This window comes from Trichosurus vulpecula, chromosome 1 (assembly GCF_011100635.1).
Source record: "Trichosurus vulpecula isolate mTriVul1 chromosome 1, mTriVul1.pri, whole genome shotgun sequence".
Taxonomy (NCBI): Eukaryota; Metazoa; Chordata; class Mammalia; order Diprotodontia; family Phalangeridae; genus Trichosurus; species Trichosurus vulpecula.
In genome coordinates, this window is record NC_050573.1 from 440,818,631 (window position 1) to 440,837,893 (window position 19,263).

At 37.0% G+C, this 19,263-nt stretch overlaps 1 protein-coding gene across 1 annotated transcript in view; it reads right to left on the minus strand.

Annotated features, from left to right (window-relative positions):
- The window catches only part of SV2C (synaptic vesicle glycoprotein 2C), a 219,922-nt gene that overhangs the window by 131,947 nt on the left and 68,712 nt on the right, over positions 1 to 19,263 (minus strand). The window contains exon 2 of the mRNA XM_036747087.1: positions 17,639 to 17,819. Within this exon, the coding sequence (XP_036602982.1) occupies positions 17,639 to 17,819 (181 nt within the window). The remainder of the gene's footprint in view (positions 1 to 17,638; positions 17,820 to 19,263) is intronic.

Genomic DNA, 19,263 nt, shown 5'->3' on the forward strand with positions numbered 1-19,263 from the left:
CCCATTTCTCCCTGAAATGTCTGCTCTACTCCCTAGGATCGCCTGCACAGCCACCCCTCATTCCTGTACTGTACATTTCCTGGTAAGTCAGAAAAGAAATAAAGTCTATATGTGGATATTAAGAGCTTTTGAAAAAAATCCAGGACAAATTTCAAGTTATTAGCTAGGAAATCAAAGAGCTAAATTTTTTGCTTGAGCATATTAATCCACTTCAACACTGGTGCCCAAAATAAACAAATTGATTCAACAAACATTTATTAAGTCTTTAATATGTGAAAGCCACTGTACCGGTTCTGAAGGATTAAAATGTGATCCCTGTCTACAAAGAGTTACAAATCCAAGTGGTAAGAGAAGAATATAACATAAGCCAGAACATGAAAAGTGCACAGCAGAAAAAAAAGAAAAACTTCAAAATGAATAGTTTCAATAGGCACATATTAGATTTTGTTGTGATATGAGTAGGTAACAATGTAAGAAAAGGCACAAAGATGAGTAAGGGCAGGTAGAGTTTGGGAATGGTGAATAGTAGCTGAAGGGGAGTCATGTGGGGTACGGTTGAGAAGGCAGGATGCACATAGATACTAGGGAGTCTTGAATGCTGGGATAAGACATCTGACCATTATTCACTAAGCACCCAGTCATCATTTAAGGCTTTTGTTCAAGGCAGTGACAAAATCAAAATTGTGCAATAGGAAATTTAGTCTTGAAGGGGTGTGAAGAATGGAATGGGGATGGGGGATAGGCTGGAGTCCAAAGTCCAGAGAACCAGTTATCAGAGTATTACAATATTTGAGGGGAAAAAGGCGAGCTCAATGGGAATGGAGGCAATAGGAATGAAAAAGGATTTGAAAGATGTAGAAATAGAACTATCGGGATTTGACAGTCTGGGGACATGGGGATAAGGAAGAGAAAAAACTCCAAGATGACTCAGGTTTTAAGCATAGGAAAACTGTGAAAGCATTTACTCCTTGCTGATTTTAGCTGGTGTTGTCTTATTTTATGTTCAAACATTTTATTTTACCTTTGTGCTGTATATTAATGCTTAAATTGCCTTCAAATCTTAGGTTGCCTTTTGGAAGTTGTTCAATTATTTCAGTCGTGTCTGACTCTTTGTGACCACAGTCAGAATTTTCTTGGCAAAGATACTGGAGCAGTTTCCCATTTCCTTCTCCAGATTATTTTACAGATGAGGAAACTGAGGCAAACAGGGTTAAGTGACTTGCCCAGGGTCACACAGCTAGGAAGTGTCTGAGGCCAAATATGAACTCAGGAAGAAGAGTCTTCCTGGCTCCAGGCCCAGCACTCTATCTGCTGCATCACCTAGCTGCCTCTACATTGGAAGTTGGTAATGTATAAAAATCTTGAATACATATAGAATAAAAAAAGAGAAAGTCATAAGTCTTTAGAAGAAGCCAGTTTTCAGGAAGCAAGCAAGCAAATAAAAACAGACCAGTCATCCTGATGTCTATCACCCTCCTCTAATTCATGTGACCTGCCTTTCCAATGTAGAGTCCAACAAAGGGCAGAGGACCTTGCAAGAAATTACTTGTATTGGGGATTGAAGATTAGCTGACTGTAGTGGGAGAAATTCTATCTCACTACTACAATGTTTGGTGTTCCAGGGATTCCTCAAAACCATAATAGAATCACAGGAAAATCACACAGAGCTTTTGGATTGTATGTCAAGAATTTATCTACTAGAAATCTCAACTGACACAATACAGTGCATTTACAGATTTTTTTCCTTTTATGAAGTTGAATTGTTATTTCTATTGCAAAATCCTTAAGTTAAACAGTCAGACTATTCATCATATTTATTATCTACTAAAGTAAAGCACATAACACCACATAACAGTATCCAGAGTTCCTGGCCTTGAGGAATTTACACTATAGTGGTGAAGATAGGAGAGACATATAAATACTAAAGAACAGATACAAACATATATAAGTGAATAAAATTATAATGTTATGTTACTTTATGGCTCAAGTCCCAAAGTACTCATGCCAACATTATTTGCTTAATCTTAACATTGGCCAGAGATATCTAAAAATAGCAAACAAATTGGAAACACTATTAAGAATGTTAGCTCCACTAAAGACCAACTAATAATTGGAACTTTTGGTGTTGGAGGGACTCCTCTCTAAGCTCAATTAACCTGGAAACTTCTCTTTTTGTTCTTCAAAAAATGTACCACAAATTGGCTAATGTTGAGATTAGCTAGAGTTCATCGTTAGTGCTGAAGGGATATAGAAGTAAATGAACTAATCAGAACAGAGTAGTTAATGAAGGACTTTTCACAGGGTAGGCTATTAAGTCTACTTTGACAGTTAATAAAAAAGGGCCAAATCTTAATTATCCTTGGTAATGGAAGATAGAGATAAAATGATAAACTTATTGGTATAGTGTGAGTTGGACAGGATTTAGTTTGTATATATTTCAATACTGAACAATTTTAAAACAATTATATATTCAAAAGACTGACTCAAGAATGAAATAATATGATCTTGAAACAAGCTAACAGAAATCAAATGATTTCAGGATTTTGCCCAATTCCTTAAATAATGTCAATGTTTTCAACGTAAAAAGACAGTGGAAATCAAACACATATCTGCAGAACAACCCTGGGATCCCCCAAATATAATGAAGTTGGATATGTTTCTGTAATATAATTTACCCTTTGCCTTTATAGGATAATAAAAAAAGGTATCTATCAGCAATTTCAAGCATGTCCTGCTTTCCCCAATAATGTAATACTGATTCACATAATTCACATGATTCACATGAGTAGGATACTTTGTGAGTGAGACATTGTGCTGCTCTCCTACCAACACTCTTATCCTTTCATGCTAAACACGAGAATACAGGAGCTAAATCAGCTTAGCATACATAGCAGGATAAAGGAAGATGCCAGATATCATTGTCTAACCAAATCTCACAGGGAACCTTACTGAGAGCTCTAACTGTCCAGAACCCAGCAAATTTAATAGACACATTCCAATCCAGAAAATGATCTCAGCAGTACCATCTTTACGTCCTCTCTCTTCTTTTTGGGAGGCTTATGCATGCTACCTTGAGGTGGGAGCAGAAGGAATCAGGTGGAGGTGGGCGGGTTAAAGAGAAAGGTTGATTTTCTGGTAATATATAGAGGTAGTCTACAGATGTGAAGAAAGCCATCGACAGTCTATTATAAGGAAAAAATAAAGGGGAAACCATTCATCGCATTCCTATTTTTTAAAACGAAGGAGATAAAATATAGTATCTGATTATTTCTTTTCCAGAAGTGGCTTTACCTTGTAAATTTATCTTTCTTATTTTCTAAGGAGCACTTATTATCACTTTGATTCTTCCTTTTTACAGTATCAGTGTAATCTCACTGTGTCAGGTTACTCAACCTTTTGCTTGCAGTTAGAGCTCAATTACTGAAAGTATTGCATTATATTAGAATGCATCTGAATAACTTGGGAATAGGAAGCAATCAACTGAAGATCATTCCTCTCCTATGGGTCAAAAATCAGAAGCAAAATCCCACTCATTCAAAACTGACTTGAATAGGCTAAGACTGTGGCTTTGTAGTAAGAGGCAGCCAGATAGTGGACTGGGTAGAACAATGGCCCTGGAATCAGGATGACCTGAATTCAGATCCAGTCTTGGACACTTAACTGTGTGACCCTGGCTGAGTCACTTCTGTTTGTCTGTTTCCTTATTGGTTAAATAGGAATAATAGTAGCACCCATCTTTCAGGTTATTTTGTGGATCAAATGAGATAATTTAAAAGCATTTGGTACACAGTAAGTGCCATGTAGATGATGACTATTATTATTATTGTAAGAAAAGTGATCTGGTCATTTGGCCTCAGGGAATGTGTTTGGTGCCTAGCAAGAGTACTCCCAAAGGGAAACTACTGGAATGGAAAACCCCTCTTCATCTTTGCTTGGAAATCAGCAAATGAGGGAAGAAGGAAAGAGGGCTGTTAGATAAATGTAAAGGCAATTTCAGAGCCAGTTGATTATATTAGAATTTTTGTTGTTCTTCAGTTGCAGCCTACTCTTGGTGACCTCATTTGGGGTTTTCTTGGCAAAGATACTGAAGTATTTTGCTACTTCTTTCTTCAGTTCATTTTACAGATGAGGAAACTGAGGCCAACAGAGTTAAGTGACTTACCTAGGGTCACATAGCTAGTAAGTGTCTAAGGCCAGATTTGAACACAGGAAGATGAGTCTTTCTTACTTCGGGCCCAGCACTTGATCTACTATGCCACTTAGCTGCCCCCGTATAAAAATAACCCAGACCATAGCCCTAAATTTCTGATAAGTTGGGTTCTTAAATACTACACTAACAAAATACAAGGTGTGGCAGTTTCTGTGATACTGAAAATGCTTGGCAATAGATGCTGTCCACTTTCCAAGGATCAGCCTAAGTCTGGAGAGACTCATAGAGGAGACTGGTCACTTAGTGAAAAATTCTTTGGCCATGGTAACTCATGACACAAAGAAAACCAGAAAATGGCACTTCATCCAATGCAGTGTCAGAGACCATGGTAGAGTAGTGGGAAAGGAGGGAGAAGGTACTAAAATTCATTCCATTTTTAGACTGTCTAAAAAACATTAACTTAGCTGTTGGTAGTCCGAATGTGGAAATCCACATTAAATGGACAGATTGTTGGAGGAACTTCATTCTTTTCATCTTTATATGCTCACTATAAATAAAACCAGAAGGCAAATGGGAGTTGCACCTAACTGGAAGGAAGGAAAGCTAGGTGGTACAATGGATAGAATGCCAGGCCTCAAGTCAGGAAAACTCATCTTCTTGAGTTCAAATCTGGCCTCCGACACTTATTAGCTCTGTGACCCTGGGCAAGTCACTTAGCTCTGTTTGCCTTAGTTTTCTCATCTATAAAAAATAAGCTGGAGAAGGAAATGCTAACCACTCCAGTATCTTTGCCTAGATATCCCCAAATCAGGTCACAAAGAGTCAGACGTGACTGAAATGATTAAAAACAAGCATCTGCTACAAGTCAGACATTGTACCAAGTTCTTTTCTAATATTTTCTCATTTGATCCTCACAATAACCATGAGAGGTGGACAGTTTTCTTTGTCTGAGTGACTTATTGCTATTATTATCCCCACTTTACAGATGAGTAAATTGTGACAGACAGAAATGAAGCAATTTACCCAGGGTCACACAGCTGGTAAATGTCTCAGGGGGAACTTAAACTCAGGTGTTCCAGATGCCAGCTCCAGCACTGTATTCCCTGTACCACTTAGCTGCCTCTGGAAGGCTGACTTACAAGATGTTGGAGAGGCAAATCCAGGAATCTGTGGGAATATGCAAAAGCAACAAGAAACATTGTTTTATGGGACTCTTGGTCACCTTGTCTTATGGTGCCCACAGTAAGTATTTCCGGAGATCACCATGAAGATAATTGTTATTTATATGCCAACATCTTTCTGATATAATAAGAGGGTAGAGAAATTCTGAACAAGAGCCAATGAATAAGACAAAATTCTCTAACTCTCAACATTGTCTTAGAGTTACCTGGGGCACTGAAAAGTTAAGTCAGTCAGTTAATAAACATATATTAAGTACCTACTATGTGCTAGACACTGTGTTAAGTGCTGGGGATACAAATAAAGACAGAAAATAGTCTTTGCTCTTGAAGGCTCAATCTAATGGAAGAGACAAAATGCAAGCAACTATGTCAAATTTAGCAAGATATGTTCTTAGAGGACCTTGAAACTTCAGCACTGGTTAAATTTTGAGTTTAAGACTCTCTGGATTCTATTCTCCTGCTGGTCTCTATAACAAAAAACCATCAAGGATGAGCAAATATTTTAGGACCTAAACAAACTCTGAAGCCTCGGAACATTCCAGATCTGGAGGTTCCTTTTTCTTTAAACTTTAATAATATTTTATTTTTTCCCATTACATGTAAAAATAATTCTTAACATTCATTTTTAAAAATTTGAGATTCAAATTCTCTTCTTCCCTCCCCCAAGATGGTAAGCAATTTGATATATAATGTGCAGTTATGCAAAACATATTTCCATATTAGTTATATTGTGAAAGACACCCCCCAAGGCCCTTCCCCCAAATAAAGTAAAAAATAGTATGTTATAATCATCATTCAGACTCTATCAGTTCTTTCTTTGGAATTGGATAGAATTTTTCATCATCATCCTTTGGAATTGTCTTGGATCATTGTATTGCTAAGAATAGCTAAGTTATTCACAGTTCCTCATTGCACAACATTGCTATTACTGTGTATAATGTTATCCTGGTTCTGCTCACTTCACAACATCAGTTCATATAAGTCTTTTGAGATGTTTCTGAAATCATCCCACTGGTCATTTCTTATCACCCAACAATATTCTATTACATTCATATACCACAACTTGTTCAGCCATTCCCCAAATGGTGGGCATCCCCTTGATTTCCAATTCTTTGCCACCATAAAAAGAGCTGCTATGAATATTTTTGTACACATAGGTTCCTTTCCTTTTTCTTTGATCCTTTTGGAATACAAACCTAGTACTGGTATTGCTGGATCAAAGGGTATGCACAGTTTTATAGCCCTTTGGGCATAGTTCCAAATTCCTCTCAAGAATGGTTGAATCAGGGGCTGCTAGGTGGCACAGTGAGTAGAGCATCAGTCCTGGAGTCAGGAGGACCTGAGTTCAAATCTGGCCTCAGATACTTGACACACTAACTAGCTGTGTGACCTTGGGCAAGTCGCTTAACCCCAATTGCCCTGCCTTCCCCCCCCCCTCCAAAAAAAGAATGGTTGGATCAGTTCACAGTGCATTAGTGTCTCTATTTTCCCAATCCTTGCTAACATTTATCGTTTCCCTTTTCTGTCACATTAGCCCATCTGATAGGTATGAGGTGGTACAAAAGGGTTATTTTAATTTGCATTTGTCTAATCAACAGCAATTTAGAGCATTTTTTCATATGACTACACATAGTTTTGATTTCCTCTTCTGAAAACTGTCTGTTCATCTCCTTTGACCATTTGAGGTACGACTTGTATTCTTATAAATTTGACCCAGTTTTCTATATATTTGAGAAATGAGATCTTTATCAGACACTTGTTATAAAAATTGTTTCCTATCTTTCTGCTTTCTTTCTAATCTTGGTTGCATTGGTTTGGTTTGTGCAAAAAACCTTTTAATTTAATATAATCAAAATTACCTAATTTACATCTTGTAGTGCTCTCTATCTCATTTGTTCATATATTCTTCCTTTCTCCATAGATCTGACAGGTAAATGATTCCTTGGTCCCTGAATTTGTTTATGGTATCATCCTTTGTGTTTAAATCATATACCCATTTTGACCTTATCTTGGTACACAGTGTAAGATGTTAGTCTATGCTCAGTTTCTGCCATACTATTTTCTTGTTTTCCAAGCAGTTTGTGTCAAATAGCGAGTTCTTGTCCCAAACGCTTAGCTCTTTGCGTTTATCAAATATTAGATTATTATGGTCATCTACGACTGTATAGTGTGTACCTCATCTATTCCACTTATCCGTTACTCTCTTTTTTAGTAAGTACCAGATTGTTTGAATGATTACCACTTTATAGTGCAGTTTCAGCTCTGGTTCCTTCTTTCACATTTTTTTTCATTAATTCTCTTGATATTCTTGACCTTTTGTTCTTCTGGATGAATTTTGTTATTTTTCTTCTAGATCTATAAATAATTTTTTGGTAGTTTGATTGGCATGGCACTGAGTTAGCAAATTAATCTAGGTAAAATTGTCATTTTTATTATATTGGCTCAAACTAGCTATGAGTAATTGGTATTATTCCAATTGTTTAGATCTGACTTCATTTGTTTGAAAAGTTTTGTCATTGTGTTCATATAGTTCCTGGGTTTGTCTTGGCAGGTAAACCCCCAAATATTTTATGTTATTTGCAATTATTTTAAATGGAATTTCTCTATCTCTTGCTGCTAGACTTTGTTGGTAATATCTAGAAATGCTAATGATTCATGTGGGTTTATTTTACATCCTGCAATTTTCTGAAGTTGTTGATTATTGGAGGTTCCTTTTTAAAATTTAAATGCCAAGCTGCATTTCTTGAATACAGGATGTACCAAAAGTCTTGGTGCAGTTTTAAGCTATATAGCTTACTGTACCAAGACTTTTGGTACATCCTTTATTATGGGAGAAACAAAAATAAGCTGATGAGAAAGGGTACTCTGAGAAAGAAGCAGTGAAGCTTAGAACTGGAATCAAAATCAGGCCTAGGGTCTTTGAGGTATTTGTTAAGTCATTGTCCTTTCTTTGTCCCTTATTTCCTCATCTATTAAAGTGGATATACACCTATAATCATAGATTGGGAGCTGGGAGGGATCTCCCTCCCAATATTTTACATTTGAGATTTACGTTTACATTTACGTTGAGGCTCAATGGAGTTATATGATTGCCAGAGGTCACAAGGTACCTTTGTGACACCAAGTTATTATGGGTAAATCATATGTCCATAGATTTTGTACTGGAGAAAGGACCTTAGATATCATCTAGTCCACTCCCCTCAATTCACTGATGAAAGCTCAGCAAAAGAAAGGACTTGCCCAAGGTCATGCAAACTGTAGTGGGGAACTTAGATGGAAGGTCCTCCAACTCCAAATCCATCTCTATTTACATTAATAAATTAAATGTATTTTGAGCTCCCAAAAACAATAATTACAGTTATAAATTGAATCCAACTCCATTGCTATAATTTGATGCAATTAAGAACATATCAGAAACAATCCTGGTCCAAAATTTGTCAGCCCCCGTCCCTAGGAAGTACATATTGTCCTTTTACTAGATGCTAGACAGATAATAATGAAAATTGTTTTATTTTAATTGTTGCTTTTCTGTTTCTATGTAGCTGACCCTCCTTTGTAATAGAGCCAGACCCCCAGACAGAGTTTCCTAGCCTGACACAGTGGTCCAGCAGTAAAAAGCATTATCATGCCAGTAATTAGCAGTGACTGGAAGCAAATAATTTAATTTGGGGGTAAATGAAAATGAATCAGTGGTGCCAACTCCATTTCCCATCCTTCTAATTTCATATAACAAAAGAAGGGAGGGAAGTGAACATTACTCAGTGTAAAATTCACTTATGAAAGTGAGAGACAGATGAGTAATTGATTATGTCCTATTCCTCATCCCCTCAAAGCAATGTTGACCCTGCTAAGAACATTCTTTGAACTAAATTAATATTTAAAGTCACACAGTATATAATAGCTGGACATTTTCGTGTTTCGAAGAAGCTAAGGATCATTACTTGGCTTGACAGATTAAAAGATAGATACGAAGACAAAGAAAGAACTCTCTAAAGAGGAAGAACATAATATAGTGGAAATAGGATTGGACTTTGAATCAAAGCTTTGGGGTTCAAAGATGCCTCTGATATTTGTTACCTAAGTGACCTTGGGCAAATAGCTAATTCTAGCTAGGCCTCAGTTTCCTGATCTGTAAAAGGAGGTGGTTGATAGACTTCTGATATCCCTTCTCTCTCTAGATCCTTATTCCTATAAAGTAAATTTTTTTTCCAGACTAAAACACACACATCAAACATATAATTGTATTCAGCCACCAGATTATATGTACAGTGCTGCTACTCTGTCTTTAGGACTGAGAGAAACTGTAGCAATAGGGAGACAATGGCAGATGTAATAAACTTATGAACTAAAGGGGTTTAAAACTTCAAAGGCTTGAAGTTTCAGGCTCTGCCACTAACTAGTTATGTGACCTTTGGCAAGTCACTTAACTACTCTACTCTGTGCTTTGGTTTCCTAATCTATAAAATGAGAGGATTGGGAGTGGATCAATTAATCAATCACAAGCATTTATTAAATACATGTTCTGTACCAGGTACTGTCCTAGGCACTGGGGATATAGAGACAAAGAATAAAGAGAAAATAGTTCCTGCCCTCAAGGAACTTTCATTCTCTGTACTATAATGATCTCTTAGGTCTCTTCCAGCTCTGATATTCTCTGAACATGCAGAAGAATGAAAATATCAGAGAGCTAAAGGCCTACAATATTAAAATTCATAAGGTTATACAATCTTATTTTCCTAGCCAATCTAGTTTTCTTCTATTCTCAAAGTGGATCACGTCTGGGCAGAGAAAATTGCCTAGATAAGCAGACATAATAGCATGATTTGCTCTGTTTAGGGCTTTTAGGAAGATTGTAACAATATCAGAGCTGAAGCATTAATAGCAGAGCAAAGCAGGGGAAAATAATGAAATAGTGAGAAATTTCTCTTGCATATTTTATTAGGTATAGAAATATCAGAGATAGATGATGGAGGGGAATATGTGGCCTGGCAAGATTAATTTAAAATACAAGAAAAAAATAAGGCCCTTTGAATGGCTTGTCCAATTTAGGCAGAGCACTATTCTCTATGTTCACACACTCCAGAAGACAAGGAAATTGCGGTCACTTCCACTTTCCTTAGGGATAAAATACGAATTCTCATTTGGTTTTTAAAACACTTCACAATCTGCCTGCAATCTACTCTAGAAAGAACATCTACTCTTGATGGCTCTACTTCCTCTCTTACTCACTTCCAAACTGGCTTGTAACCTTATCATTCAACTGAAATTTCCCTCTCCCAAAGTTGCCGGTGATCTCTTAGTTGCTAGACCTAGTGGCCTCTTCTCAAGTCTCACCCTTCTTGACTTCCCTGCAGTCAATCGCCATGCTGATTATCGCCTCCTGTGTTGTCTTTCTTTAAGTTCTTGGAGCACACTCCTCTCCTAGTTCCCTTTATGCCTATATGGCCACTCCCTTTCTGTTTCTTTTGTTGGCTCATTGCACCCCCTCACTGTGGCTGTACCCCAAAGCTGTGTCCAGGCCCCATTTTTCCTCTCTCTCTACATTCTCTTTATAAAATTCTTGGGTTTAATTATCTCAAACTCAACATGTCCAAAACAGAATTTGTCACCTTTATTCCCAAAACCTTTCTTCTTCCCAATTTTTCTATTGCTGCCATTTTCCCGAACACCCATGCTCGGACCCTCAGTTTCATCTTCTACTCTCTCACACACACCCTCACATCTCCAGTCTGTTGCCAAATCTTGTCATTTCTACCTTCACAATATCTCTCGCATGTGACACTCTCTAGGCACATAGGTACCATTCTACCACAGTTCCTTATCACTTCTCTGGTTTATTGCAATAGCTTAAAAAAGGAAGGTCTTCCTTTCCTTAAGTGTTGCCTCATCTGAGCTGCTAAAGGGATTCTATCAAAGCATCTAAAGCACCAATCTTGCAATGTCATACTGCTTACACAAAAGACTCCGGATTCTCTTACCTTCACAATAAAATATAAATTACTCTGTTTGGTGTTTAAAGCCCATCACAACAAATTTTCTTTCAAGCTCTCTAGTTTTCTTACTCCTCTCCATGTTTTCCCTTACTCCCCTCCATATTTCCACTCTGGTCTACATGTTGGTCTCCCCCTTCCTCCTCTCCATTCATTTCTCCACACACACACACACAATATTACATATACCATCTTCATGCCTTTGAGTACAAAGGCTGTTCCCCATACCTGGAATGCTCTCTCTCCTCATCCGCATCTCTTAGCTACCTTGACTTTTTTCAGGACTCAGTTTCTCCAGGAGGCCTTTCCCAACCATCTTTCCCCTGTACCCCTCTAAAAGCCTTTTCTCTGATATTACTTTCTATCTACTGTGCATATATCTCATATGTACCTAGTTATGTATATATTGTCTCCCCCATCTGAATGTGAACTTCCTGAAAGCAGGGACCATGGTTTTTGCCTTTTTCTGTATCCTTAGCACTTAGTGCAATGTCTAACATGACCGAAATGCTTAATAAATGCATGTTGATTGACTGACAGACTACCTTTCCTGGCTTATTGTATATAACTCTCCTTTATATACTTGATGTTTCAGCCAAAGTGGCTTTCTTGCTGTTCCCAGTAGACTCTCCCTCCCTCTTTATGCTGTCCCTCGTGTCTGAAAGCATTCTTAACCTCTGTCTGATAGAAACCCTTGTTTCCCTCAAAGCTCTCGTCAATTAGAATCCCCTAGAGAAGACCCTGATTCTCCCCACTTACTAGAACCCTTTCTTCATATACTTTGAATTCATTTTGTATTTATTTTGTATTTCTATGTACATGTAGCTTTTCCCCAATGGAATGCAAGATCCTTGAGAGTTAATTATCACTTCATTTTTTTTTTTTGCTTTGCATCCCTATTTCCTAGCATATAATTAGTACTTAATAAGTGCTTGGTGAATGGATGGATGGATGGATGGATGGCCAATGTTGCAAAGCAGTTCAGTGACAGAGTAACAAGTGGAGCCAAGCATTCTTGAATTTCTGGCACCGTATTGTTGAGACAGATTGTTAAAAGTTTCATTTTCCATTGCACTTCGTACTTAATCTAATACCATTTGACCATGAGAAATGGTCAAATTCTTGAAAGTGCACTAGTTTCTTTAGCTCAAGGTTTCATATTCCCTTCTAGGAAACTTAAATTATATTTCTACAATCAAAATAAGCCAAGTGAAGTCTAGTTATTTTGGCCATTTTTAATTACTATATAAAAATTTATCCATGAAGATGACTTTTTAAAAACCATTCCAAATGGACTATGTTGAGTGAATTGGTTGAGATGTGGTTCTCAAGTGCAGATACACACAGATGATACTACACAGTGGTATCAACTGCCACACTCTGTAGCTTGGTGAGGCAATTCAGCCAGTCTTCCTGCTGGCAGGTTTGACTTTTAAAGAAGGCTTATAGGATCTTTGTTTTAGAGCTTAAAAAGGTGATTATCTAGTCTGTAGTGATATCTAATATCCAATCATCTCATTTTACAGATAGGGAAACTAAGTCCTAGTAAACTGAAATGACTTGCCCAAGGTCTTAGAGACAGGAAAATGCCAGAGCCAAGATTCAAAATGAGGACCTCTGGATGCACCAGCACACTTTCCGTTGTACCCTCCTGCTTCCCGAGGACAGCATGGGAGAGTGTACATACTGTAATGTAAGCTGAACTCATTTACCTACTTGGAGGGAAGGGTGTTTTATGATCTAGAGCTGGAGTTCCAGTAGTGTACTGGTAAATATTTAACAACTGGCTTTGGAGGCAGGGGGGATGTACGCAGGACACATTTTTAAGTTGAATCTGCATTAATAACATTTTCCTCACCACTTTCTTAAGTCTTGACAATCAACAAAATAATAAGTCAAGGCCTAATTTGTAGCATTTGATGATTTCTCTAATATAAATACCCAGGTTGAGACTTTAACAATCGACTCTCCTGAGACGATTCTAGCAGGCTCCAACACAACTCTGATGCAAATATAGTGATCCTAGGTTTAAACTGATAGCAGAGTAGAGGAAAAATAACCAGGAAATGAGAAGTGAAGGGCAGATATAGAGGATTGCATCTGTACACTCTGGGCTTGTTGGCTTTTCTTCAAAACTTAGGTACTTTCAAGGATGACTACAAAGTTGATGAAAAAGCCCCCTGCATCTTTTTTCATGTAATTTCCAATCTAAGGAGAAGTTAAAATGCATATGTTGGTTCTAAGTTTTCTAAGTTAGATATTTATGGAAAGAGACAGAAGACACAATGTCAAGGGTTTTATCCTCTAATTGGCTAGAACGGTTACAAGCTACAGTTAAAAGCTGTCTTCATCTGGTATTCAACTGTGGAAAATTGACATTAAAAAGAGATTGCTTACTTAGACACCATGTTACACTTGAAAAAGAATTTTAAAAAACCCTAACTACTATACTAAAAGGCAAAACCATCCTCAAATGTGCAGTGAAGCTGAGGCTGCCAAGACACTGATACCACCTACGTGATTTTGGGCAGGTCACTGTGTCCATGGGTTTTCATTTCCTCATCCATAAAATGAGAGGGGTGGATTGGTGATTGTGAGGGCTCTTTACCTCTACAGTGTCCCTAAAGTCTGGACACATAGGCAAAAATGCATATTTTGAAATATTTGGCATATTAATAGACCTTAGCCCCCTTGACTTCTTTTTCTGGGGTATGCTAAAGGAGAAGGTGTACTCAATGAAAATCACAGATGCAACACACTTGATTGAATGCATAAAGAGTGAATGTGCTAAAATTAGTGGCAAAGTGGAGTTACTGTATCGAGTTCATGTGAATCGTGCAAAGTGCATCAACCTTTGCACCACAAATGATGAAAATCATATTGAAGATGTTATTTGTTAATCCAATTAAATAAAATGTTGTTGAAAATTTCATTCATTTCACTTCTTGAAGATATGCATTTTTGCCTATGTGTCCAGACTGTAAGAACACCTTGTAGATCTATGATCTATGATCATAAATATCAGCCCACTTCATGTTTCGAATGTGATTTAGTTTTCAGTAAATAAATTAGAAAGTGTGCTACTCTTTAAAAAAATTTTAATAACATTTTATATTTTTTACCCAGTTACATGTTAAAACAATTTTTAACATTTGTACTTTTTTCAAATTTTGAGTTCTAAATTCTATCCTTTCCTCTTCCCTTCCTTCCCCCTACCTGAGATGGCAAGCAATCCAAAATAGGTTATACACATACAATCATGTAAAACATTATCATTCTATTCATTTTCGACAAGACTTTCAGGGTACTACTTTTTGTACATGAATACATCTGTGTTTTAAAAACAACAGTAATACGCTGACTCAAATTGATGAATGGCCTATCAAAGGTACTCTGAAAGAGAATTGGATTCTTCATTCATATTTTGGATTCTCTTTAAAGTTCTAAATGTAACTGTAAATAATAAATTAGATAAACTTTCTAAATAAACTAAGGTTGACATGTAAGAGCCTTGTTTCCCAAATACATTCATGATCTTACCTTATCTAATACTTCCATAAAATGTTATCATTCTGTAAACTGTCTTGTGTCTCTGAAAACATTATGTTTAAATTTTTTAATGTATATGGATTCCCATCTTATAGGTTCTGCCTTATTGATAGGCAGTAGACAGGTCATGTTACTTAGTATGACCTCTATGTGCTGGGAAAGCTCCCCAGACTTAAGATACATTCCTTCACCTGCTTATTGCTGATATCTAAAATCCTACTAGAGATTTAAGTCTTTGGGTTTAGGAATCATCCCATTTTAAACTATCAAATACCTTTGGGAGGAGGAATATAGCTAGTAAGTCAATCAGCATTTATTAAGCAGTTACCATGTGCTTGGCATGATGCTAAGTTCTGGAGACACAGAGAGGCAAAAAGCAGTACCTGCTCTCAAGGAACAGCGGTGAAACCAGGTCCTCAATTGCCAACTCTTCCTCGAAGCCTTTGTTGACACTGCCATACACACCCCATCAGTTCAGTCAGAACTTCTTTACATTGTCCTAGATCATTTTGTCTCTCTTTTTTACTCCTATCACATTATGCTTTTATCATGTATTCATGTTGTAAAACCAACCCCACTCTGTCCTCCATTCCCACCACCCATTTGAGTATAAGCTATTTGAGGTCAGAAACTGACTACCCTTTTCATCTTAGGATCCTCCAAATCTAACATACTACCTTGCACATAGACAAACTTTCTAAATAAACTAATGTTAGAACTCTATTAAAAGCTATTTTTTTTAAAAAAAATACATTGACATATAACAGCCTTGTTTCCCAAATGCATTCATGATCTTACCTAATCTAACATTTCCTTAAAGTGTCAACATTCTGGAAACCATCTTGTGTCTCTGAAAACATTATGCCTAAATTTTATTAAAATTTTATTTTATTTTATTAAATGTTAACTATTTATTGTCAGCTATTAACACCTTGACTTAAACTTAGTAGATCAACTTCTTTAAAAAGTCATACCCATCTAACTGAGAGCAAATCACAATAAGGGGAGTATAGAGTGAGACATTACTAGTTTGGGTATAGAATTTAGAGCCAGAAGAGATCTTAAAAATATTTTAGTCTAACACTTCCATTTTACAGATGAGGACATTCAGGCTCAGAGAGGATAATTGACTTATCTGAAGCAATAAAGGTAGCAAGTGGCAGAGTCAAGATTCAAACCCATATAGTCTAACTCCAGGTCTAAAGTACCTGGCACATAGTAGGTGCTTGATAGATTTTTTTGATTGGACTTCCTACTACACAGTACTACCAGAAGAGATATACAACTGAAACATGACAGAGTTCTGAGCAACCAATCTGAGATATTTAGGAAGTGGGTGCCTGATGGAATAGGGCACACATAGAGGAATAAAGGTTATTAAAGGGTTAAATGGGCAGCACCAAAGTAGCCATTTCATAATTTTTCCCAGGACTCACCTTGTTCATTGGATCTATTTTCTGCTAATGTTTCTACTTAATGCTTCCTCTTCTAGATTCTTGAAATTTGGTCCTTTCTACCGCCTCATTCTGCATTGTAGCATACAAACACAAGTAGCAGTAGCAGTAGCCACCACCACTTTGCAAAGGCTTAGGAGCTCAAACATTAAGTATAAAGTTATGTATTGTTGGGTATCATTTGCCCATGTGTACTACCACAAATACTGAAAGAAGTCATCTTGTATGGATTATAGATGTTAACAGAAAACTGATATCGATAAGAAGAAAACCACAAAGAATTCTAAAAGGAACTGACACTCTTTGATGCTTTCCTTTCCTCTCTTTATTTTTACCTTTGGATCTTGGAAAAACCATCTAGTTAAGACACATTGCTGTTTGCTTTCCGTTGTTTTTCACTGAAATGTATACTATCCACTGATGTGCTATTATCACTGACGGGATATCTATTCTCTTCTGTCTCATTTGCTAGGACACCCAGTAACGCAGACACACAGACACACAGACACACACAGACACACACACAGACACAGACACACACACGCACACACACACACACACACACACACACACTCCAGACCCTTTGAGGACTTCTAATTCTTTGATTGCTATTTCATCATATATTTGTTGTCCCATGTGAATTCCCACATGAATTTCCATAAGCTAGCTATTCCAGAAAGCTTCTCTTACCAAAAGTGAGAATTCTTTTTTGTATCTTGTTTCCCAGATCAAAACTCTGTCATTTTCATCTGAAGCTACTGTAATTGTGATCTAAGAAGTAGGCTTTCTACCATTGCTAGGTTGACAAAAGAGATCACTGAGGAACAAAGGAATGTCTACTTGGGAAGGTCTAACCAGTCCTAGAATTCAGAGTTTCTAAGCAGTTCTGCTCAATAGTTAGGGTGTGATCTATGTGGACCTGGAATTCCTTTATGTTCCTGGAAACCTTTAGTTCTTTATATTCAATTTTTCCAAGAAAAATAATTGTATATTTTTGCAAGTAAATTCTATTACAAAAAATGTATTCAGGGTAAGCTAAGATTCCTTCCCTAGAAGAAAACACCAGTTCAGTCCTCCTCCATAAGAGACTGAGGCTTGTGTCTCCTCACTCACTCCACTGAATTGAAATCTTTTCCTCAGATTAAACTTTTGGATCTTGGCACTAAGTTAATGTTCATAGGCTTCTGTTGTAATGGTGCCAAAAGTGTTCAGTGGTCCTGTTGTCTTGGAGACAGGCAATTAAAATTGGAAATGTATAATTATTAGACCATACATATTGCTATAAAATATAAAAAGGAAAAGAAAAAACCTTACCCAAATCCAGAAAGTAAGCGACAGAAGAGAAAGAAGCCATAACCCTGGACAAATGATGAAAGAAAGGCAAAGAATCCATTGACAGACATGCAGATCAGAAGAGATTGTCTCCTTCCCACTTTGTCGGCCAATCCGCCCCAGAAGAATGACCCCACCATCATCCCGAGGTACACTATGCTACCTGCAACACACAGAAAAAAGGAAACATAACATGGATTGGAGGTATTACTTTGCAAATGTCACAAGAAAGAGCAGTGGGCAAAACAGATTTAAGATTTTGCCCTGGAACATTTCAATTCAAGCTGTGGCATTTGGGAGCTTTCTTAACATGCCCAATACTTGATTAGAATACAAAAGAACATTGATAAATATTGTACCTCTCAGTTTTGCATGCATCCACTGGCAAGGATAATAACAATAAACTAGACTATTCTTAATACAAAAAGAGTCAGCCTACTCACAGAAATATTTATCTGGTGTGAATCAACACATGAGCCCAAATGGTCATTATTTTTTTTTTCAGATCTTGTTCTACTTTACTAGTTTAGATCATAAACCAACAATAAAATTATGGCCTCATACATCAGGAAATTTTTTTCAAAAGTTGCTAGGCCATCAAAAACAAACCAAAAGATGCTCTTTGTTCACAGATTCTTATAGCAGCATTATTTGTAATTTTAAAAATGGAAATACTTAGATGTCTGACAACGGTAGGTATGGTTAGATAAATTTTGGATATCAATATAATGATCCTAGGTTTTAAGTTGGAGGGGATGCATAGTAAACATAGGGATCCATTAGTTAACAAACTATATTATCTTAGACTCACAAGTATAAGAAATACAAAGAAGTCTGAAGTGACCTTTATTAAATAATGCAAAAAAAAAATTAGAACCAGAAGAACAGAGTAGAAACTAATTATAACCACATAGAGGATAAGTGATGGAGAAGGAATGGAAAAAGAAGCCTGGGAGAGACCTATACTGAGGGTCCGAAAGGTATTACATTTTAAAATGCAATAATGATTTAATATTTTATGCATCAAAATTTATTTAAATGTAAACAGTTACACAGCATTTGCTATGTTGATGTTTATTTTTGAGTTTATAATAAGCTGTTGGAGGAAAAAGTCACTTCTTTTACATCTTTCTAGTAATAAAGGCCAGAGATAAGAGAAAATATAATGAGGTCAGTAGGAAGGATCATATCTATTTAACTTATTGGGTGTAACTCATTGTAGGAGCAAATGTCCATTTGAGGAACTATAATGGTAATGTAAATTTGAAGATCTTTCCCACCCATTAATAGGCCCATGCGACCTGCTTACATCACAGGAAGCCTAAGTCACATGTGGTGGGAGGAGCTTGCTGAAGGAATGGAACTGGAAGGGTAGAGTAGGAAATGCTCAGAGTGAGTTAGAACCCAAGGGAGGAGAAAGACATAGACAAGGAGTAAGCTAGGATTTGTGAGTGTTTGTGGGAAGGCCCCAGCAGGGGGGAAGGGTAATGGGATAGCGAGGCTCCATGCTGTGATATCGTGTCTTAAGTTCCTTGCTGTTATGATGAAGTGGGCTTACTGGTTTTGGGATTTGGTTCTCTGGTGTCTGAATAAATGTTTTACTTCTT